General features: G+C 41.9%; 1 protein-coding gene across 1 annotated transcript in view; it reads right to left on the reverse strand.

Annotated features, from left to right (window-relative positions):
- Positions 1-13,269: 13,269 nt before the first annotated feature.
- SGO1 (shugoshin 1) overlaps positions 13,270-24,788 on the reverse strand; it is a 1,219,270-nt gene continuing 1,207,751 nt past the window's right edge. Inside the window, exon 12 of the mRNA XM_044066235.1 lies at positions 13,270-13,866. Coding sequence (XP_043922170.1) covers positions 13,719-13,866 — 148 coding nt within the window. The 3' untranslated portion in view covers positions 13,270-13,718. The remainder of the gene's footprint in view (positions 13,867-24,788) is intronic.

Raw genomic sequence — 24,788 nt, forward strand, 5'->3', positions numbered from 1 at the left:
ATCTACCGGGGAGCCTTTACTCCATGCTGTCATATCCACAGGGGGACTAAGGATCTTATCTGGTCTCCTGGGGATTGGCTCTACAGTGTCCGGCTCCTTCCACACCCTGGTAGTAATGAGGTCTACCAGGGGGTCAGCCGGAGGGGACACCCAAGAGGTAGACGGGCCTCCAGAAATACCGACTCATCCAAGGAAGGCTTTTGGGCTGACCACCCCCCTTTTAGGCGTAGCATTTCCATAATGTCTCCAAAGGAGATGTCCTTGGGGGGTGACCTGGGGGAACCTTCCCCTTCCTCTAAATTGGTGTCTTCCGTGAGGGACTTGGGGGTGTCCAAGTGCCTCCTCTTACACTTACGTTTGTGAGGGACCTCCTCGGTGGGACTGTCAGAGGAGGGCTCACCAACAGGGTCATGTTCCTCCAGTGGAACTGGCTGTGGCATCGACGCAGGCTGTCCCTGGGGCCGGATGATGGAAGACAAGCCCATCTGCGAGGGAATGGTGGCTGGATCCGTAGCACGAGCAGGGGGTCTCGAACCTCTCGAGAGAACCCTCTTCACCACGTCGAATGCCGAAGGTGAACCGTTCTCTCTGGGTTTTGTGATAAACACAGTCGGATCCGATGCGGGGATCGGCGTCGGAGCCGAAACGATTGGACCCAAAAGGGAAGTGTGCTCCAACCGCAACGGAGCCAAAGATACGCTTACCCCCTCGGATCTGACGCACGGCTCATGGCCCCGAGAGCTCGGATCCGAAAAGGGATCCGACAAACTAGAGGACATGGCTGGCGTTGAAGTAGCAACTACTACTGGCGCCGACTCCCTGGCTCCGAGTCTACTCGGATCAGACGGCTCTGAAACCCGATAGTGGATCGGAGAAGGAGCTATGGGGGCAAAAATAAAGGGCTGAGCTCCGCCCCGGAGGGGGGGCAGCAGGAGCACTCCCATCTGCATCTGGGCTTGGAGAAAGCAATGCATCATCCGGTCCATGTCAGCGCCTGAGAGGCTTCGTGTCGACCTAGAACAGGCCGCCGAAGTTGGCCGGGAAGGTCGCTGCGACGACCTCAAAGATGGCCGAGGCTCCTCCTCAGGCGAGAAACGTGGAAAACGGAGCCGAGAGAGGGAGGACCTGGGAATCTTCAGGGGAGAAGAGAGCTGTTTAGCCGGCGGGGCCGAGGGGGCTGGGTCGGCCCGCCGCTTGTGGCTCCTATGTTTCTCTCTATCCCTCTCTCTCTCCTCTCTTTTCTCTTGGAGTCCTTCTCTCCCTGGGAAATGGTGGGAGGTTGAGTCCCAGCCAGGGGAGATAGCACAGCTGGCTGAACAGCCACGGCTGGAGCCACTGAGGGAGAGGAGGAAGAAGCAGAATCTGCGGGTATAAGACCCGCCAGGATCAGGAATTTAGAGAGACATACTGGTAAGTGTTATTTGAAGCTAACAAATACCAGGGTATGAATGAATATATTTCTTTTGTTCCCTTGCTCAAGCTTAGAACAGCAAAATTGTGAAATAGGCATCAAGCAAAATATACACTTTATATATATTTTGTATAATTTTCAGTACTGTATTCTAATGGCAGTTTATATGATAATACAGTTTTATTTATCTGTTCAGTTTATATTTAAACATGAAATGAATTGGTATTTATCAGTAATATATTTTCTATTTGGTTTTAAATTCCTTTACTATGAAAGGGATTATTTTAACATTGTATTTAACTGTATGATCGCATGTTTCTTTAAATATTAATTGATTTGTTGATTCGATTGATTAATTGAAAGGTTACAAAAATGGAGGTGTATGCTCAGAAGATTTTTTCATCTGATGAAGTTTGAGTGCTATTCTTATGAAAATGTGTGGTGATATTTAGCAACGTTAATGTATTAACAGTGAAAACGTGTTGTGGCAGTTTTCTGCATTTAAACTTGGTTTTAACTGGAAGCTTCGTTCCCAGTTTATTATTCACAGGAAACGTGTCAGGGCAGTTTCTTGGTTTGTGTTTGGAACTCAGCTGTGGTTTGCTGCACTTGGTGACTGGTTTGTGTTATTTTTTGTTACCCGCCAGGATCAGCTTGTTCCTCCTATCCCTCAGAGCCCGGGGGTTAAAGGCTGCGCAAATATGGCAGCCCGATGATAAATGTGCTACCCCCAGGCAAAGAACGCACTTGAGTGTGGCCATCGGCTGGTCAGAGCTTATGGCCACACTCAGAGCACTTGGAGAAAATGACCAACCACACACACACTTACACACAAGAATAAGGGAAATGGGGGAATATACTAAAACTAAGCTAGGCTAATGGTTTTAAACAATCACACACACCTCTCAAAATTTTGCAAAAGGTCAAGAATTTACCCAATACTTACTACCTAACCGCCAGGAGCTCGTAACTCGTGCTTGTTAAAGCCGCGGTAAACGAGATCTGAGGACTGGAAGGAGGTAGCAGGGCATTATGGGTAAGGGGAGGAGCTTGGAGCTCGGATCTTTAGCTTGGAAAGCTGCCGGCTCGGATCCAGGTCGGATCCGATGCCCACAGGTTGCTGATCAAATGAATGATCTACTATTAACATTAACTATTTTTTGACAAAAGAATGGAGGAGAAAAAGTAGAATGGAAAATGTGAGACTACCCACATCTTTATTCCACGAGTGTCATCATTTGATGTCAGTATGAGTAATACCATAGAGAACAGTTAAAAAGTCATGGGTCAGACAATGGTGCCTAAAAAGGAGCTTTACAATTCTGACCTAAGAAGTGAGGTATTCTTGACAATCAAATCTAAAATATAATGGCCTACAAATAAATTAAATCATAAAAACTTCAAAAAAAATTAGGATTCTTTGAATTAATTTATTAATAATAAGATGAAAAAACAAATGTGATAGATGCACTATTTACACAGAAATATAAAAACCTTATATACAGTTAACTAATATTTCCTGGTGTGAAGAGAAAAACAGTCACTTGTTTCCTATAATTAAAAAATAATATACAAAATAATAAAATCAACAATGCAAATAACATATCTCACTATGCAGTGAAGGTATATTAACATCAGAATTTGAGCTCAGGAGTTCAGCATTAATATCCTCAGTTTTGATGAGCTTCTACATAAAAAAACATTTGAAATTAGAGTGCACTGCACAATTATAAACTGAATTCTGTTTCAAATGAGTTAAACAGATTTAATAAATAGGCAAAAGGCATTTAATGAAATTTGTCAAAATACTTCAAAGACAGGAATGTAATTTCAAACAATTGATAGGTCTAGAAAGTACAACATTAAGTCATGTAACTGTTAAAAAAAGACAATTGTCAAGTACTAATCATCCTATACATAAAAAAGAAAATACCATAAACAATTGAACTTTAAAAAAGTAATTGATAGGCCTTCAAATGAAAGGCAATTAAGAACCCATTTAAGAGTGCTTTATATCATGGCGTTAACTACTATGAGACGTGCTATATACACTGTTAAGTTATACCAGTGCACGTTTTGTCTTCCAGTAAGATGTCAAATGTTTAAGTGGGAAATGCAAACCAGTGTATTTACCCAATAACCAAAGAAATTTAAACAAATTTAGATGGAGCAAATTATCAAGTCATCTCATGGTATAACTATCTGCATTTTCTGAGAAGGTCTGGTGTTCAGTTAAATACAATATCAGTTTCTTAGCTACTTGAAAACGTAACTTTGTTTTTTTCACTCGTTCTTTCTGAGTTGTGTATTTTGACTGCAATAGTATGGGACATACACAATTTTTTTATTTAAACATTCCACGTGTGGCAAGCAAGGAAAGCAAAGGGGTGAGGAGAACAACCCCACATTAAACATCACGAAGACAATAAGATGCCTGGCTCACACAACCTGATAAAATGCAGAGATTAAAAGCAAAAATGAATTACCTTATTTGATAGGGTCTTGGTGTTTCCATTTTTGAGCGCTGGTTTCATGCACTTTATTCTAGTGCTTTAACATTATACAGAAACTGCAGAAAAGTATATGAGAGGCCTTCAATTGAATGCTAATAAGTATGTTCAGAAAGGATGAGGGGCCACAAAAATCAGCTACTGATCCCATTACACACAGCAAGCCACTTGTCCCCATTTGGGGCTTTGTCTCATCTTCTTTTCCAGAGTCTGAAGAGCAAGAAGCACTGCCTTCAACCCAAGTAGGATTAGCTGCAGCTTCCTAAGCCCACACATCCTGAACCGAAAGAACCCCAAGTAAGCTTCTCAGTAAGGCATTCATCGTCAGAATCTGTTTAGGTCTTTGCTGATCGAAGGGGAACCTGCATAATGAGAATAATGAAACCACTCAATCATTACAAAGCCTAGTAACAAGGGTTTGAAAACTTAAGACCATCTGATGGTAATGACTCTGCAACTACTAACACCTCAATATTTATTGAAGCACCCTCAAAAGCAGGTGGCTAAAAGATGATGGAAGCAATTGCAGCTAGCAAGAGTAACATAAAGGCTTAAGCTTGACTCGCCATCTGCTTTCTCACCCAAGAGACCAAAATCCATAACTACCTGGGCTCCTGTGGAAGGCAGGAACAACTAACAGTGCAACTGTTTAACTCCAGCCCCAATAAATAGATCTGTTTGCATGAAGAATAAGGAAGACTTCTCCAATATATGACCTCTTCAATGGCCCACAGTCACAGAAAGACCCAGTACAGAATTGCTCACATTGTAGTCCTTTGCCAGGGTGACTAGACGTCAGACACGAGAACTAAATCAAGGAGACCCAGCCTTCTACTGTAAGGCCTTGGCTACAAGAGCACAAACTTGGCAAACATGCAGAGAGCAAATAATGCACCAAACTGCAGCAACTGCATCAAAAGTAGTGCTAGCTCAGAGTGAAGAAGATATTTATCATGTCCACATATATCACCCAAGCCTCATAGGAAGTTGAAAAACTAATCTGATAGTTGCCATTTGAAACCTGACTTATCACAGGAACTCAGTGAAGATGTTGATTTTCAAGACCTTCCTCCTATCACTTTTGGAATTAGAAAAATGGTGGTTATAGAATAGAATTTTCTCCTCTTTTCAAAACAAGAACAGTCTCTACAGTATCTTGGAGAAGCACAGACTAGGCCTCTTCCAGAAGCTTCACAGAGACAGATAGACTGGTCTTTTGAGGAAGATTCAAAGAGGAAGAACCTAAGAATTCTAAGATGTAGGCCACAACAAATCAGATCCACCACCCACCAGCCATTGGTGAGGGTTCTTCAAACTGTGATGGACCTTGAGAAATGACCTCCCATATACAATCCTGTATGACAGTCAGAACTGCTTTTAGAGTCCCCTATGCAGCCTGCTTCTAAGAGCCTTAGCAGGCAAACCCAAAAGGCAAAATCCCTTTAGTTTGCAAAAGGACTTCTTTTTGAAGTACTGGGCTAGCATTAAAGAAAAATACAGAAAGTGGCATGGGGAGACAGGACAGTGAGAAGACCTTCCACTGTGGTCAACATTTGTTTCTTTTCTTATTTTGCAGGTCATCTATCAAGTCTTGAAAAGCAGGCTCAAAGAGGACCAGACACAGAAAGAAGGCATCCATGACAATGCATCTGAAGTCTTTCTTACAAGAGAAGCCTGGCTTCAGAGACACAAGGAGATGAAACCTTGACTGCGACCTCGACATTTGAGGTTCAGTTAGTAGACCCCAGAAAGAGCTAAAGAGCTAGAGAGGAGTGAAGGGGCTCGACCTGGTAAACTCTCCTGAGGGAAGGGACTGGGGATGCACATGCTCAGAGAACACATGGGTAGACACAATTTCTTTGGAGCAGATGAGGAAAATAAACTTCTGTACTTTGCAGCTGGTGTGCAATGATGTTTGCAGGTAATGTCCTCTGAAGATGTGAGGGAATGTCCAGGGCAGGCAACCCATTGCATGCTCCCTCCTACTGACTTTGTAATCATATGCAAAGATGTAAGGCTGCAAAAAAAGCAAAAAACACAAACTTACCATGATGACTGCCTTAATAATGGCCCCTATTAGTTGGTCCTTGCCCCTGTGATAGGGAAAGTAGGAACCACTTAGATGGGAGGGGATCAGCAAGCAGTTGGGGCAAAGTGCGAAATAAAACAAACACTCCTTAGAGAAGATTCTCACGTGTGCTAACAAACATATTGCAAATGCTGTTATCCTGGCCATAGCACCAATGCATTGAAAGCTACAGTGATCTACAAGAAAGCCCACTGGGAAAGCAATTGTATGTCTTCTTTGATCCCAGAACTGGGGAACAGACAGCTGATCAGTAAGGTTTGCAAGGGAAGACTTGAAATGGAACAAGTAAAGCAGGAAGTAAAGGGTCCTAAGGGCCACTATAGGAGGAGGAGGAAATATCCTTTTGACTGTCCTGTCCACAGCATTGGGCTCTATATCCAGTGGCAAGCTGTGAAGGTAGTTCATCTTATGAGACTTATGCCAGAGTAAAGAAGGTACAGTTGTGTAGCTAAACAAACCATAACAGTAAATGTTCGAAGAGATCACTTTTGCAGTAGCCTAAGCTGATCATATGGCTGTCCATCTTCCAGAACTTTAAGGCACGTTCCATGCACCCTAACAGCTGCAGAGGTCAATAATAGCAGTATAAAAAACAGTGTCAAGGAGCGATACTCTCTGAGCTTTCTTGTCTGAGAACCAGGGAGGTTGTAGTCCTGACATATAGGTATGTGTTAGGAGAAGAAAGGAATGACACAACCCCATACCCTGGCATAAAAAAACAGTAAAAAGGAGAAATGAGGTAGGGTGTTTGTAATGCAACAGTGATCTATTCAGACATCTACTGTTATGGTAACTTTATTTCTACAACTGTACTATGTTCATCATTAGGACACTCTTGCAGTAGCCTAAGTTATACGGGGCAAATATCGGGGCTTAGAAGGAAAAGGAGGAGAATGAAAGAGCAGAGTCCTGAATACCTTGGAGAATAGTCCTAGCTAAACCTACTCTGGATCTGGAGAAAAAATCCAGCTTACAGTGCTTGGTAAATGTGTACACAGAAAACCAAGATGCTGCCTCTAGAATACTGCTAGTGTACAGCTCTTTCCAAAAAGCCACAGAAGTAGCCCAAACCTGTGTAGAGTAAGTGCTGACTTTGCCTGGAAGGGTCTTATTATTGTATGAATAACAAAAAGACATAGCACAAATTAACTATTTAGAAGTCTGTTTTCACAGTCTGTACCTTGCCCTCACTTTCGTATGAAATACAGTTGATTAGAATTCCTGAAGGTTTTTGTCCTGCCAGTGTAGCATCTGAGTTGTCTGTTGAAATGCAGTGTATGTAGAATTTTTCTGTCATTTACTTTGTGGTTCTGGAAAGAAAACATGAGATGAATGGAGACTCTTGGAACTACTGAAAGCCAAAGGATATGACAGAAAACAGAAAATGCAGGTCAGACACAGAAAATCTTTAAAAGCACCCGATATATTTGAGAATTGGAATGTGATAAACATCTTTTAAATCTAGAGTTGCTAGAAAACTGGAAGAAGAAATGAAAGGTAAAAGACTTTATAGAGAGAATGTTTTGAATTCTGGAATCTTTATGTGAAGGTTTAGAAAAGAAAGGTCTAGGGCAGGTCTCCATACTCCTCCTTTCTTTGGCACCAGAAATATTCTTGAGTCAAATCTGATTTTTTATTTGATCTGGAGGAACAGGCTCTATCATCCCTTGAGATAGGATCTGATGCAAAATAGAAGGAAAGCAAGGAGATTTGGCTGGGACTGGTGAGGGATCCATTGGAAAAGAGGAAGTGAATCCCACTGCCAGTTGAGGCCTTTTGAATGATTCTGAGAACCCACACATCTGAAGTTATCTGGTGCCACAAGGAAAGTGAAGACCTAGACTTTGGGAAATCTTTATTGGGTTGCCACATTGGGGTGGGGGGAAACACAAGATAGGGCATATATTCAATCAGATTTTTGGGGGAATTGTCCTTTGTTTTGGGAGGATCCTCCTTTCTTTTTTGAACCTCCCTGACATTGTTTTCTGAAAGACCATTTCCCTCTGCTTTGCTGTGATTGCTCATTCTATTCTTATAACAGAAACCAGAGTTGCAAGGAAAGTTTCTATTAAATTTAGGTACAGAGATTGTAAAGTCTGGGGAACCCTTCAAATTAACATCCTCCTTTCATCAAATCTTTTGAGTAGGTCAGCAGAGAAAGAGCCAAATATATCTCTTTATCCAGGGGCACATTCATCTTTCACATCAGCTGGTAAGTTGCAAGAACACATCCAGGCAGTCTTCTCACCAATGGCCCAGTAGCAGCTGCTCTAGAAACAGCATCAGTGTTGTCATAAGAACATTTTAGAGTTAATTTAATTACATGAAAAACATAAGAAATTAAGGAATTGAGAGATGACTTAATTGCTGACCTTCCTTCTTCTGAGATTAAATTTCTCATACTGTCAAAAAGAATCCAGCAGAAACATGTGAGCCTGACAATTCTGCAATCTAAGATGGAAGAAGTATATAAACTTTCTTCTTAAAGCTACAGAAGGCAATCCCATCCTTGTCAGACCGAATAGGGTTAGCTGCCATAAGGTGTTGTCATGGAAATTACTGCATGGTCTGACCAAGGGTTTAAAAACAGAAATGTGTAGGTCTGAGGAACCTTGTATAATTTATCAGACTTTCTGGGGAAATGTTGCTGATTATGCAAGGAAAGCATCCTCTAAGGTTGGCAAAACAAGAGGAACTAGCAGCAGGCTGAGGGAAATCAACCTGTAGCAAATAATAATATATTTGTTGGGGTGCTGGTATTTCTTTTTGTCCCCACCTAACTAACTCCTTTATTCTGGTAACAGCATCAGAAAAGGACAACCCTTGATATGAGGATCCTGAAGAAAAACTTTCCTCAGAATCAGATTGCTTATTCTTTGGAGTAGGAATTTGAGAAACTCAATCTAATTCCTGTCCTTCAGACTGGCAATCAGAATCTGAAAGAGAAAAAACATGTTACTTTTTACAAGAAAAGAATACTCAGAATGTAATAACTGAAAGGCTTTAAATAAACCTTCAGCAAATCCCAGCCAGTCCTTTTTGTCTGTCCTAGCTGAGTGGGACACAGGTGAAAAAAGATGCATAATTGTAAGCTTCATTTTCTTGTTAGACTATTGAAAAAGAGCACCCGAAAGAATGTTCCTTTTCCCAAGAATCAAGCTCTTAAGAGAGTTAGTAGAACTGGTAAATAAGGACACATGAAAAGAGAAGGTGCTAGACAGGGGATTTAAGAACCCAAGTCATGTACAGGCATTGATGAATCTGAAACTAATAACAGCAAAAAAAAGGGAATCACTAGGAAGGGGAAGAGTACCCATGCACCACAGTATAGAGGAAGTGATGAACATAATAAAAGAGTCTGTGAGAATAGAAATAAAAACGTGAAAATGTACACCAAGTAAATTTCATACAAAAAATTGAATCACTGGAATGAAACAATAAGAAGTCAGAAACATAAGGTTGTAGCCAATAAGAAGTAGAGGATGGGAACTATGGCTGTGAAAAAAAGAGGGCCACTATAGGGGAAGAAGAGGAAAATAAATCTAGTAGTAATGTTCCAAGAACATATCCTTACAAGAGAAATGATGCAACATCTAGTAAAAGGTTGTGCCAGATGTATAACAGATGTAACGGATGATGGACTTTTAAATGTTTATGGACAGCCAACCTCTAGATGACTAGAACAAGTGCACCATGCATGATGACTGGTACAGGAAAATAATAAAGTCAGAAAAAAATGTGTGTGTGTGTGTGTGTGTGTGTGTGTGTGTGTGTGTGTGTGTATATATATATATATATATATATATATATATATATATATATATATATATATATATATATATATATACATACATACACACACATATATATATATCTATATCTATATACATACATATATATATATATATATATATATATATACACATACATATATATATTTTTTAACTGTAAAAAACATTAAAGCTCCGCAAAGCAGCCACAAAAAGGAACAAAGTCCATTCTTTCCTCAGAAGCTAACAAAAGCAGCTTTCCCTTGCCTGAACAGAACAGCTAAACAGCAGCAGAGGACATGCCTGCCTCTCGGAACTTAGTGGCACTAGAGGGAACAAGAGAAACTGAGTGGTTTGAGGAACCAGATTTGGCCACAGCAGAATAATCACTAGTGGCTGAGGCAAAGTGGAAGCCAGAGACAAGACTGAAGCCTCTCATACAAGTTTTTTCTTCTTGCAGATGGGGAGGGAACATATGAGGAACCAGGAGCAGGACCCAGGTATATCTCTCTACTGAAAAAGGTGTCAGCAAGTGAGTAGTACAGCCTTAGTATCATTGTTTTCCCTCCAGACTAAAAAGGCAAAGTTTAAGGAATATTTTGTGACAAGCACCAAAATTAATAGCTGTAGCACCTAGCAACACATTTTGACAGAAAAGGTAGTTCCCAATGGTTTACTTATCTGAACAATTTTATAGAAGTGGTAGTTGACCATCAAACTCTTGATGTCACAGCAGATAAGCTCTTAAACGGCAATAAAGTTCTGAGAGTTTGGCACCCTAACCACTGTCTTTATACTACTCTTCTTGAGCTCGACATGAAAGGTGCCCTAAAGCCTTGGAAGCGGGAAGGTCATCCAATCCTTGGCAGGATATGCCCCATATAGCTAAGGCTACTGCAACAGTGATCAAATGAACACACTGCAAAGAAATCTTCTTTTGGATGCTTTGTCAGGATGTTCCCCTATTCTCATGGGGGAGTTTATGGAAAGCAATAGGCTTCTTAAGAGCAGGAGGACCACAATTTGGGTGCTTCCAGGCTGCAAGGACTGCAGTCTTAAGAACAGTTTTCATGCGAAAGTCAACCCCCAGGCTTCTTTTCAAAATACAAATTAAATCCCTTTTTTTGTAAAAGAGGACCAAAAAGCAAGTCCATAGAGGACTTCACAAGCTTGAAAGTTTTGACAAAAAATGTGGCACGAAGGACCTCTATGATGGAAATGTCTCAAAGCCTTGGGTGCCTCAGAAGACAGAACTTTGGTTCCTCCAAAATCCATATAGTAAGTTGAGGGACGGGAAAACATAAGACGCTCACCTGCAAAACCCTAAAATAGTTACCTTCCACAGCCACTAAAGTGCATGACATTAGGAAGGGCTTTTAACCCTTTGTGCTTTCTTCCCTCAATACACAGACTAAAATTTTGGCACTTGTGATATTCATTCACACTATACTCCTCTTTCAAGCAGTAAAGAGGTTGCCAGTGTCTGTTCTGGCAGGCAATTAATTAAGTGAGAGCAGGAGATCTTTAAAGGACTATGTTTTAAGTTAAGGCAAATGTAGGTTCTTCAATATAATTAATACTAAGAATGACATCTGAGATTAATAGGCAGCAAAAAGGAAATGGGACACATGGGAGATGGGACTGAACTTCTAGCTCTAGTGTGTGTCACCATGCTGTCTATTGTCAGCGGCAGGTGTGCCCTGGGGTATGGAAACTAGAGAATATAAGAATTTTGCACTGTGAAAGGATCTTTAGGAGACGAAATCTCACCTGTTAATCACTGCTCAACCCTTCCCCCACAAGTAAAATCAATGTGCTACTTGCAGTAAGACACTATTAAATAAAATACATGCACACTAGCCATTTTTATTTACCAGTGTAGTACAGTGATCACAGCTAACCATTTGCAGGTGCAGCCCAGCTGACTATATTCACAGAAACAACAAAAAAAAAAGTTTTTACAGGTAATTACTGCTACATCAGTAAATATATCTGCAGGTGAGCAATTTGCACTTCTGGTCTCAGAATGTGGAAGGCTGTCCCTAAATAAACAAGATTTTCAGCAATGTTCCAGATAAGGTGACATCTATCCATGAGAGAAAATGATGACTAGAGGTTACAAAACAAACATTACGATTATGATAAAGTACTGTAGTCATGGAAGCAGTAACAGCTATTATGCTTCTTGGAAAGGGATAAAAGTGAATGCAATTTACACCTAAGCTAAATAAGCCAGTCTCAGTGGATCACTGTGCCACTGGCTGTAACAGTAGACAACAGTGCCCTCTAACCCTCCACTCAGATATATAGTCTTCTAAATGTGGGTTCAAAATGCCAGGCATGAAAGTGTTCATTCACTTCTGAACCCCAGTGACTACGCCGTATGTACTTGATCTATGGCCAAATATAAACGTGATCCAATACTAGATTGATGAAATATCTGGGAATTTTTTGCCGTTTCACAAAATGTAAGATATACATACTGAATGCTATATTTATACCAAATTGTCCAGGTTCACTAAGGGTCAGACTTCAGATGCAGTGAGATCAGAAACACATTTTGTTTCAGCAGTAAAGACTACATTTTGCAGTGGTTTTAGAGGTGTACAATGCTGCTGCACTGTTCGCCTGTTCCCAAGAAATCTACTCTCTGACATAAAACCAAAGATGGCACAGCTTACATTACAGCATAGCATTTCAAAATAGTAATGTGACTACAACACTACTAAGGTCCGCAGACCATGGGATTGTTGTCTACCAAGTGTGGTCAATTTATTCTAGCAGATACAATGAAGATGAAAGTCAATATTAACCATGTGAGGATAACAGAATCTTTACAGGTATTGCCCATAACCAGCTGAAGAAGTAATTAAGGTGTGGTGAGCAACTGTTGGCCAACTCTCCCTGGAGAAGAACTACATGTTAACTGGATCATCAAATAATGGTGGTGCAGGACATTAACTACTACCCTAGCAGGTACAAACAGTTCTGTGTAGGACATGGATACTTAACCTAAAATGACTGTTCAAAGGGATAACTCCTCTGACTTGGCTGTTAAGAGCTGGAACTTGGCCTTCTCTGCTTTTATAGATCATACCTGTAAAGAGTTAGAGTCTGACTTGGTTCATATAAACAGGAGGACAAAGGCAGATAAAGGCTGGATGATTAAGGTCCGTAGACAACTTTATTCACCATTATTAAAAATATTGTTCAGCATATAATCTAATTAGTAAAACTGGATTAGAGTTAAAATGTTTCTTAGCTGCACAACATGAGAAATTTAAAACATATGTAACACCTGATGTAGAGCACTTCTTAGAAGCAACAGATATCGATCAGACCTACAACCATGTTTCAGGTTGTCATAACTAATGCAGCAGCAAAAAAGTGGTTATTTCCATAACAATGACTCTCTCACTGCAAAGACAATGAAGCAAATGACTAAACTGGATAAAGAGCTTAACACAACTGATGACATTTGATAGGAAATAATGGGTCTGAGGTCACAAAATGGTTTCCAGCATGGCAAAATCTGGGGGACTGAGAGATAACAGGACGAGAACTTGTCAAATCTTAGAGGGGGAAATACTGAAATGCAAACATTATAATATATGCTTTGACCACAGAACTCAGATGCTATGGAGCCTTTTGCATTTTTAAATATTTTTAGTTGGCTGCCATCTGGGTAGAACAGTTTTCATCACAGAGCTATCATAGTATCCAAAGCTACTGCAATGCAAATAAAATGAAATTACCTTTTTACATTTAAAAATATACACAGAAAATGTAAATAAAACTCCTTCTTATAAAAATTGTAAAAAGTTTTGCTTCCAACCATTACAATTTGAGCTGCCATCAGAACTATGAAAGTGTAACTACACTACTAGTCCAGAAGATTTTGTTTTCACCATTAGTTGAATCAGTTTGTACTTCAAGATTCAGCGACAACCAATAAATGCTTCATTGTATTTACTTAATCCTTCTGTTTTGAAAGACTTGCGTTTGTTCTTCATATCCTTTTTCTGCTTGAAGATGGGAGAGTGTAGAAACATTGCATCTGTAAATCTGTCTCCTCTTCTTAGTTTCCTGAAATAAAGAAATACAACTGTGATGAACTTACAGTAGCAAGACATGTCAAACTATATTTCTGTCTCTAGAGTTATTATGCATGGGTGTAAGACTGGAGGGCATGCCAGCTGGCAAAGGATTCGTCTAAGCACTGGATACTATACCCTACTTTTAGCCTTAGCCTGTCTGCTTGAGCTACCAGTGCTCCGAGGGCCGGGAATGTCATCCACAGTGAAGGCAGCATCTCAGTTCAGATAATGAGACATGGCTTTCAAACCATAATACCTGACTTGCATCTTCACAACAGGAATAGCATACATGTCCTACACCATTGGAAAATAAAGGCATCATATCCATTCAACTCAATCCCTGCTACCTTACCCAACAACAAACAGGAAATGAGATGATGTGCATGTTTCTCTCCCCTTCTCTCTCTGTGAGATATTGTTACTACACCACAGACTGTACAAGGTATGCTCATATTCAATGTTAATGAATGTAGATAACACAACATATAAGTATCACATCTAGCATAGGTAGTTTTCAAATATACACAGGCTTCAAACACCTATGACCACATATTCTTACAATGTCAGATTCCTTGATATATGCAAGAAATAAACAGATACAATCATCCCATATTACCTCAGTTACACAACATTCACACCAGCAATCAAATGCAACAAGGCACCAAGACTACTGAAGCCGAAACCGGTCTGAATTTAATTATTAGTGGGATATTGTGTTTGACTTTACCCTTATGGTGTGTCAATAATAAAACTTGGATTTTGACTTTCCACACTTCTGCGTGCTGGCCTTGCTTTTTTGAGTACACCAAGACAAGACCATAAAACTCCCAGCCTAAAGCGCTAATCTAGATTTTAGCGCAAACAACTGTATCTAGTCTACAACAGTAAGGTAACTATAACTACAAAGACAGAAATGAAATCACAAATCTGCTGTTAAAGCAAGTTCATCATGTAACTGCACTACATATTTAATTTCTGTCTGTACAGTCATTACATAAAAGCAGGACAAGGAAGAACTCACCTAAAACCCCCTCCTGAAGGACCTTTATAGCAAATTCCCCAGCCTTAGAATGGCAGTCCAACCTGTAATATTTGGTGAATGTTTGCAAAGAAGACTAAGTCAATGTTTGACAAATTTTCCTGGCTGAACACTCCAGTAAGGCAAACAACTGAATCTGGTGACCACTCTGAGTAGATGGGGCTCTGACAGTACCCTAAATGTACCATTGGTGGAGCCAATACTACCGCCAAGCCAAACCTCTTTTCAGTACTTCAAGATTGAGAAAAGAAGGTTACTTGAGTCTTCCTATTAAGAACTACTAAAGACATCACTTCGGGTATAAAGACCAGACAGAGTGGTAAAAAAGCCTACACTTTTGCTGTGGTAAAAGGTGCAGGGAGAGAAAATAACAAGGACTGGTAAAACAAAAGTCTCAATTAACAAATTTCAAAGGGACTGAAACAATGGGCTTAAATGATCAACTCAAAACAAAATACAGCTCACATAGGGGAAAAATAAATTTCCCAGTAAGATTTATATGTATAGCACCTTTTAGGATGCACTCAATAACCAGGGGCCTTGATATCAGGTACAGTTCTTCTATAGAAGGCATACTAGCAAAGTGGAGCAAGGACGACAAACATGACAATAAAGGTTTTGAGTCGGTCAATGAGCAAACTAATTCAGAACAGCAGCCATATCTACCTGAAAAGGAATGAGGTTATTATAGTAGCACCAAAATGAAATCTCTTCCACTTAGACACACAAGATTTATTTTTGGAAGGTTTTCTATCCTCTTGATTAACACATACCACACCTCCAACAAAAACAATTCTTTATTACGTACAAAAAGGGTGCAAGCACACTGCAATGATGCTACAGAAGATCCTTCTGGGCACTTAAGCAGAGTCTATATTGTGCACACTAACAGAAGTAGAGCAAAACAAGTCTTGGCCAACAAAGACACAGAATAATAAGCTTTGATTACTCTCTTCTTGGCTTTATGAGAACTTTAAGAATGACAAACATGGAAATGAGCAAGTAAAGCAGATTCCCTGACCAAGGCATTACAACATTTCAGAAGTTGGGTGCTGCATAAGGAAGTAAAACAAAAGTTATGTACTCACCATAATGATGCATCTGTGTTGTCCATTTTCATGCTTCCTCAATTGATGGGTCTCTGATTCGTCTTTGCTGCTTTTACCTGACTCATGGATCCAGCTCTCGAGTTCCAATGTTTACCCATAACGCCCTACCATCCTGGCATACCTCAGATCAAGTTTGCTGCCCCAAAACTAACATATGCACGACACCACATTATTATAAAAAATGAAGATGGAGACGTACAGAAAGGCTTGAGTTCAAACAGGGGAAAAAGCAGGTTCCCCAAAGGGGCATTACAAAAGTCTCACTAAGAAAAGAGGGAATGGGGCAGGAGGGTGGGAAGATCTATCATTGTGGTGAGTACATAACTTTTGTATCTGATGTTGTAATTTTCATTCACTCCTCAAAGATGGGACAGAGTCCCCAGCTAGATGAACCTTGGGTGGCCCTCATGGAAGGATATTCTAGAGTACAGTAGAGACAAATACTGCGATATTTCTGGATAGCATGTCTAACTTGTAATGAGTAATAAAGGTATGAGCATTGGACCAAGTGGCAGCTGCACAAATGTCATCCATAGACGTTCTTATCCAAAATACAGTTGAAGTGACTACAAACATAGCAGAATGTGCTTTGGGTGGCTTAGGTAAAGATAAAAAGAAGGTATGTACTCACCATAACATTCCATCTGAGTAGTTACACTTCATTTTTCTGCAACCTGTGGGTATTCGGATCCAAGCCGGCAACTTTTCAAGCATCTGCTCCGAGCTCCAAGCTCCTCCCCCTTACCCATAATCCATCACCATCTCCTACCTTCCCTCAGATCGAGTTTGCCATTATTCAACCAATTAGCAACTCAACTATATAATAAACACTGAACAGGTTCGGGGGGAAGGAGGGTGGGATGGTTGCAGAAAAATGAAGTGTAACTACTCAGATGGAACGTTATGGTTCTTTATCTGAAGTAGTTAATTTCATTTTATCTGCAACCTGTGGGACAGAGTCCCCAGCTACTTAAACTCCTGGGAGGCCCTCATGGAAGGATATTCCTGAGCACCGCAGAGCCGAAGGATGCTCTCCCTCTGGAGATCAAATCCAACTTATAATGAGAAATGAAGGTATGTGACCTTGTCCAGGTTGCTGCTGCACAAATGTCATCCAGTGGAACCCTAGACCAAAATCCAGCAGAAGTTGCCATATATCTGGTAGAATGAGCTTTAACAGGACCAGGCGGGACAGACCTCTGTCTTTATAAATTCGCAAAATACATTGTGTAATCCATCTAGCTAAGGAAACATTGGAGATGACTTTGCCCATAAAGGGTTTAGAAACGGACACAAATAACTGGTCAGACTTACAGAAGGACTTTGTTCTGTGTAAATAAAAATGAAGCTGTCTTTGAACATCTAGCAAATGCAGCTTATATTCACCCTTGTTCTGAAAATTTGGAAAGAAAACAGGCAGGTTAATTGTTTGACTCATAAGCTACTTTTGGTAAGAAGGAAGGGATTGTGCAGAGAGAAACCCTGTCCTTATGGAAGATCAAGTAAGGGGGCACGGCAGACAAGGCTTGAATCTCAGAAACCCTGCTAGCCGACGTAATGGCCACTAAGAAGATGGTCTTCCAGGGTATGAATTTCAAATCTACTGATGCTACAGGTTCAAAGGGGGGAGCAACTAAAGCCTGCAGAACCAAGGTAAGGTCCCAAGGAGGAAAGTACAGTTTTGTACCTACCATAAATGTAGATGTTCGAGTGTACACCCTGCTGCAGTCATCACACTTGGGTTATCCTGTCGTCAGGCGGTCCCGCAGTCGGCCGGAATTCCAAAGTCTTGGTCCGGCGTCGAATGCTGTCGCTTCTTCCCTGACGTCAGTGCACCAGGGGTATATATAATGCATCCAACGCCATTTTCTCCAGTTTTTCTTGCCCCAGATGTCAGGTGCCCCCAAAAAGGTGGTCAGTAATTAGTACCAGTTTAAGAAATTGTAGCACAAACACAAAATCTCTCCAGCTATAAGCAAATACATCAGGAAGGAATTGTAGAGATTTAGCCAGTTATATTAGAGGGGATGGAGGGAGGGTAACCTGGACTGTAACAGGGTGTACACTCGAACATCTACATTTATGGTAGGTACAAAACTGTACTATGTTCATCGTGTTACCCTGTTGCAGTCATCACACTTGGGTAGAATCCCAAAGCTAAGGATGGTGGAGGAGTCATAGAGGGTTAGAGGAGGCTAGAAGGCCCTGCAGAACTGCAGTGGCGAAGCCAGCTCTAGTCTTAGAGTAAAGTGGTAAGTGATAGTGTTTGGTAAAGGCGTGTACTGAACTCCAAGTTGCAGTTTCCAAAATCTCCTTGGTTGGAACCCCCCGGAGGAAGGCTGTAGATGTAGCTGTTGCCCTGGTAGAGTGGGGCCTAATGGTAGCAGGAACTGGTTTTCCATGATGGGTATAGCAAAAACAAATGCAATGTCCTATCCATTTGGAAATGGTTTGTTTTGCTATAGCCTTCCCTTGTGAAGCTGTAGCATAGGATACAAAGAGCTGGTCAGATTTTCTGAAAACCTTAGTTTTATCCAAGTAGTAACAAAGTTGCCTGTGAATGTCCAAGGAATGCAGGAGTCTTTCTCCTTTGTTCTGTGGATTTGGGAAGAAGGTGGGTAAGTGGATGGTTTGATTTAAAGCCACACTGGAAACCACCTTAGGCATGAAGGAAAAATTAGTTTGTAGAGAAACTCTGTCTTGATGGAAAATGAGGAAAGGTTCCACTGCCATTAGTGCCTGCAGCTCTGAGACTCTTCAAGCTGAAGTTATTGCTAGCAGCAGGGCAGTCTTCCATGATAGAAACTGTAGATCTGCAGAGAAAGCTGGTTCAAAGTGAGGTAGTGCAAGTTTTTCCAGAACAAAATTGAGGTCCCACGTTGGCGTAGGTGCTCTCCTGGGGGGCCTAATGTTTTTTGCCCCTCTGAGGAACTGCCTTAGAAGTGGATGTGAAAATAAGGGTGGATCCGTGTTGTAGTGGGCTGAAATAGCTGATGCATGGATTTTAATGGAAGAAAAAGAAAGTCCTTTGTGCAACATCTCAGTTAAATACTGTAGAATCTGAGGCACGTGAGGCTGAAGTGTGTTTTGGCCTTTAGCTTGGTTCCAGGTGCAAAACCTTTTCCATTTGTCCGAGTAGGCCTTCCTGGTGCTGGGCCTCCTAGCTTCCAGAATAACATCCATAACTGCTTGGGAAAGAGGAGCTGGCTGGATGCTTAGGTGATTTGCCATGCAGCCAGATTTAAGGTTTTGAGCTGGCTGTGTAGAATCTGATTGTTTTGCTGTGTGAGCAAATGGGCAATTTGTGGTAAAATCCAAGGTGGGCCCTGGGCCATATTCCTTAATAGTGGGTACCAGTGTTGGCGTGGCCAGTCTGCGGCTATGAGTATCAGTCGTGGTCTCTCCTTTCTGACTTTCAGAAGCACCTTTGTGAGGAGAGGCAATGGAGGGAAGGCATAAACTGTCAGGTTTTTCCAACTGAATGAGAGTGCATCCACTTTCCAAGCTTGATGGTGAAGTGTCCTTGTACAAAATTTTGTTAGCTGATAGTTTTGGGGGCTGGCAAACAGGTCTATGTCTGGAAGGCCCCATTTTTGAGTTATCATTGCAAATACTTGTGGATCCAGTTTCCACTCGTGGGGATCCATGATGTTTCTGCTGAGGTCGTCTGCCAATGTGTTCTTGGTAAGCCAGTGCTGTGTTCCACAAGGTCATTGCTTGCCTGCATAGAGGGTAGGAGTGTGTACCCCCTTGTTTGTTTATGTACCACATTACTGTGGTGTTGTCCGTCCTTATTGTAAGTTGTCCTGGATGTAATAGGTTCTTGAAGGCTGTCAGAGCATTCTGTACAGCTAGCATATCTTTTTGATTGATGTGCAGATTCCTTTGATCTGCAGTCCATACGCCTTGAACGCACTGTCCTGCCATGTGTGCCCCCCAGGCGTAGTCCGATGCATCTGTTGTCATAGTTTGCCTGGCTGGGGCAAGGTGAAAGGCTGACCCTTGTTGAGGTGACATGCCTGTGACCACCATAGAAACTCCTGTTGTAGGCAGGGAATGAGAGATATCATTGTGTCCAAGCTGTGGCTGTGTTGAGACCATATGCTTTTAGGTACCACTGTAATTTCCTCATATGCAGCTTTGCAAATGGTATTAGTAGTATGCAAGATGCCATGAAGCCCAAGGCCTGCAGAATTTTTCTTGCAGGGAGTTGGGTCTTTGTTGCCATTGTTTTGAAATACTGAGTCAGTTGTAGTTGTTTGTCTGGCATCAGATAAGCCTTCTGGGCCGTTGTATTCAAAATGGCACCCAGGAATGTCATATTTTGTGAGGGTACTAGTTTTGATTTCTTTTCATTTACTGTGTACCCCAGGCAACTTAGAAGATGTTTTACAAAAGCCAGATATTGTAAGAGGATGTCATTGCTTTCTGCTTGGATGAGGCAGTCATCCAGGTATGGGTATATTTGAATTCCTCTTTGTCTGCAGTATGCAATTACTGGTTCCAGGCATTTTGTGAAGACCCTGGGTGCAGTAGATAAGCCAAAGGGCAGTGCAGAGAATTGGTAATGGGTTGAACCTGCAATGAAATGGAGGTATCTTCTGCAACTTTGTCTGATAGGGACATGCAGGTATGCCTCCTTGAGGTCCAACGTTACTAGCCATGCTTTCTTGCCCAACATGGGAAGAAGCTGCTGTAGTGTTAGCATCTTGAATTTGGGTACTTGTAAGAAGGTGTTTAGAATTGAAAGGTCCAGAATTGGTCTCCAGGCATTGTCCTTTCTGGGGACTAGAAAGAGTCTTGAGTAAAATCCTTGGCATTGCTCCCGTGTAGGTACCAGTTGAATGGCTCTCATGTCCATGAGAGCTGTAATTTGTTTTTGTGCCTCTGCCCATTGATTTTGTGGCATGTTTGGCATTCCTCTTTTCATTGGCAAGGTGTGGAAATGGAATCTGTATCCTCGTGAAATTATGTCTAGGACCCATTTGTCCTTTGTGACAATGTGCCAGTTGTCTGAAAAAAGTGCGAGTTTTCCTCCTAAGGGAGCTGCCAAGAGAGTGTTGCTTGGCCAGATGAGGTGCAAGTCATTGAGTTTGCCTTCTGGTTGTTTGGGACCTGTCTTCTCCTCCCATCTGTGTTGCAGTGCCCCATTGTCGAGGTTTGTATTGGGCTTGTGGTTGTCCTCTGCCTCTTGGACGTCTGTATTTACCCCTCTGTGGTCTGTCAGAAGCTGGAAAGGACCAATTTTTCGTTGGCCAATTTCTGCTGAAGCGAGGGGGCTGTACCTGTAGAAAATCTTTGACTGTCTGCACAGATTTTGCCTTATCCTCCATTTTCTTTAAGACTTCTTCTGCTTTAACTCCAAATAGAACATCCTGCTGTAAGGGAGCATCTAGAAGCTTTGCTTTAACATGATCAGGCAGAGTTTGTTCCTTTAACCAAGCATGCCTACGTATAGCAGACCCAGTGACAGCTGCTCTGCAGGAAGCCTCCAAAGAATCAAACCCACATTGTAAAGTATGTTTGCCCACCTGTTCAGTTGCATGCAACAGATCTTGCATTTCTTTCAATTCAGACTGTTGAGGGAGTGTGCTCATTTTTTGTTTTAACTGAGACATTAGAAATTGCTGATATTTTAGCATGTGAAATTGGCAATTTAATGCTCTCATAGCTAGAGTGGCTGAGGTGTAAACCTTTTTCCCCCACCTGTCTAGTGCTCTGGAGTCCCTTTCAGAGGGTACAGGATTTTTTGCCATAGAAGCCTTAGCCCCTTTGGGACCCTGGGAGATAGTCTCTGGATCAGCAACAGGGCTTTTATAAAGGAATTTGTGGGAATCAGGCACTCTATAGTATCTGTCTGGTTTGGCAGGGGCAGGAGGCAGAGAATAGTACAGTTTTGTACCTACCATAAATGTAGATGTTCGAGTGCTAATACAGCTGCAGTCATAACAGATGGGTTGTCCTGCCGTCAGGCGGGTCCTCGGTCGGCCGAATTCCAAAGTCTAGGTCCGGCATCGGTTGTCGTCGCGTCTTCCCTGACGTCAGTGCGACAGGGGTATAAAAAACCAGCCAACGCCATTTTCTTCAGTTTTTCTTGCCCCAGATGTCAGGTGCCCCCAGAAGGAAGGCAATACATAAAATTTTGTGTAATAAAGCAGTGCCATATAATCAAAATACAGTAGTGCAAGCAAATACACCATTAATGAATACCCCAATCAGGTTGTATGAGGAGGTGTTAGCCAATAGGCCTGTCCCAAGAGGGGAAGGAGGGAGGGAAACCTGGACTGCAGCTGTATTAGCACACGAACATCTACATTTATGGTAGGTACAAAACTGTACTATGTTCATCGTGCATACAGCTGCAGTCATAACAGATGGGTAGAATCCCAAAGCTAAGAAAGGGGTGGTAGGCACTAGGTGGAACTAGGAGGAGCCAGGATGCCCTGCAAGACTGCAGTGGCAAAGCCTGCTCTAGTTTTGGAGTATAATGGTAGGTGGTAGTGCTTGGAGAAGGTATGCACAGAACTCCAAGTGGCTGCTTCCAAAATATCTTTGGTAGGAACTCCTCTAAGGAAAGCTGCAGAGGTAGCTGTGGCCCTTGTGGAGTGAGATCTGATGCCTGCAGGTACAGCTTTGCCATGAAAAGAGTAACAAAAGCGTATGCGGTGGGCTATCCATTTTGAGATTGTCTGTTTGAAAATTGGCTTCACTTGAGCTCCTATAGCATAGGACACAAAGAGCTGTTCTGATTTTCTGAAAGTCTTTGTTCTGTCCAAATAATAACGCAGTTGTCTGTGGTTGTCCAAGGAATGTAGTAATCTCTCCCCTTTGTTTTGAGGATTAGGATAAAAGGTAGGTAAGTGTATAGCCTGATTCAAAGCTACCCTGGATACCACTTTTGGCATAAAGGAGGGGTTGGTTCGTAAGGAAACTCTGTCCTGATGGAAGATGATAAAAGGCTGCACAGCCATGAGGGCTTGTAGTTCCGATACCCTACGAGCTGAGGTAATAGCCAGAAGGAAAGCTGTTTTCCAGGACAAATATTGCAAATCTGTTGAGGCAGCTGGCTCAAAAGGAGGCAAGGTCAGCTTTTCTAGAATGAAATTGAGATCCCAAGCAGGTATTGGTTGTTTCCTTGGGGGTTTCATATTCTTAGCCCCTCTGAGGAACTGTCTTAAGAGGGGGTGAGAGAATAAAGGTGGATCAGTGTTGCATTCTGCAGAAATGGCTGAGGCATGGATTTTGATGGAGGAGAATGAAAGTCCACTGCTTAGCAGCTCAGCTAGATACTGTAATATTTGAGGTAAATTCAGTTTTCCAGGATTCTGGCCCTTTTTCTCATTCCAGGCACAAAACCGTTTCCATTTTACGGAGTAAGCTTTTCTAGTAGACGGCCTTCTGGCCTCCAAGATGACATCCTGCACCTCCTTAGAGAGTAGGGTCTGTTGTGATGTTAAGGAATCTTCCATGCGGCCAGATTGAGTGTTTTCAGCTGACTGTGAAGAGTTTTGAAGCTGTGCTGAGTCAGAAGAAGAGGCATTAGAGGCAGGGTCCATGGTGGGGAATGCGTCAGGCTCCTCAGGAGTGGGTACCAGTGTTGTCTTGGCCAGTCTGGAGCAATGAGAATCATCTTTGGTCTGTCTGCTCTGGTTTTTAATAGAACTTTGGGCAGCAGAGGAAGAGGTGGGAAGGCATAAACTGTCGTCCAACTGAAAGAGAGAGCGTCCACTCTCCAGGCCTTTGGATGAAAAATCCTTGAGCAGAATTTTGTCAATTGGTGATTTTTGTGGGAGGCAAAGAGATCTATGTCTGGCCTTCCCCATGCTTGAATTATCTCTGTAAAAACTTGAGGATGCAACTTCCATTCGTGTGGATCTGTCATATTTCTGCTTAGGTTGTCTGCCAGCATGTTTTCCTTGCCTGGCAAGTACTGTGCTTGAAGTTCGATTTGTAAGTCCACAGCCATGTTCCAAAGTGACATGGCGAGCCTGCATAGGGGGTATGAATGGGTTCCTCCCTGTTTATGTACCACATTACTGTGGTGTTGTCTGTCCTTATCAATAGTTGGCCTGGATGCAGTAGATCTTTGAAAGCTATAATAGCATTTATTACTGCTAGCATTTCCTTTTGGTTGATGTGAAGGTGCTTTTCTTTTTGGGACCATTTGCCCTGAATGCACCGATCTGTCATATGCGCCCCCCCCAGGCGTAGTCCGAGGCGTCTGTTGTGATGACTTGATTTGCTTGAGGCTTGCTGAATGGGAGACCTGTGTTTGTTTGGCATGCTTGAGCCCACCACAGAAATTCCTTTTGAAGACATGGAATTAGCGGTATTATTGTTTCCAAACTGTGGCTGTGTTGTGACAATAAGTTTTTCAGGTACCCTTGAAGTTTCCTCATATGCAGCTTTGCACATGGGATTAGTAGGATGCAAGATGACATGAATCCCAGAGCCTGCAGGATTTTCCTTGCAGTCAGCCTGGTGAAATTTGCTAGTGTTCTGAAGTATTGAGTTAGTTGCCCCTGCGTCTCTGGCGTGAGGTAGGCCATCTGGGTGTTTGTGTCCAAGTTGGCACCAGGAAAATTATTTTCTGAGAGGGTATTAGCCTTGATTTCTTTTTGTTGACTGTGTATCCCAGAGAATTCAACAACATTATTACATAAGCCAGATGTTTCAGAAGTATGTGCTTGCTGTCCGCTTGGATCAGGCAGTCGTCCAAATAAAGGTATATTTGTATCCCTTGAAGTCTGCAGTAGGCAATTA

This window comes from Protopterus annectens, chromosome 3.part1, assembly GCF_019279795.1.
Source record: "Protopterus annectens isolate FY-2018-M chromosome 3.part1, PAN1.0, whole genome shotgun sequence".
Taxonomy (NCBI): domain Eukaryota; kingdom Metazoa; phylum Chordata; order Ceratodontiformes; family Protopteridae; genus Protopterus; species Protopterus annectens.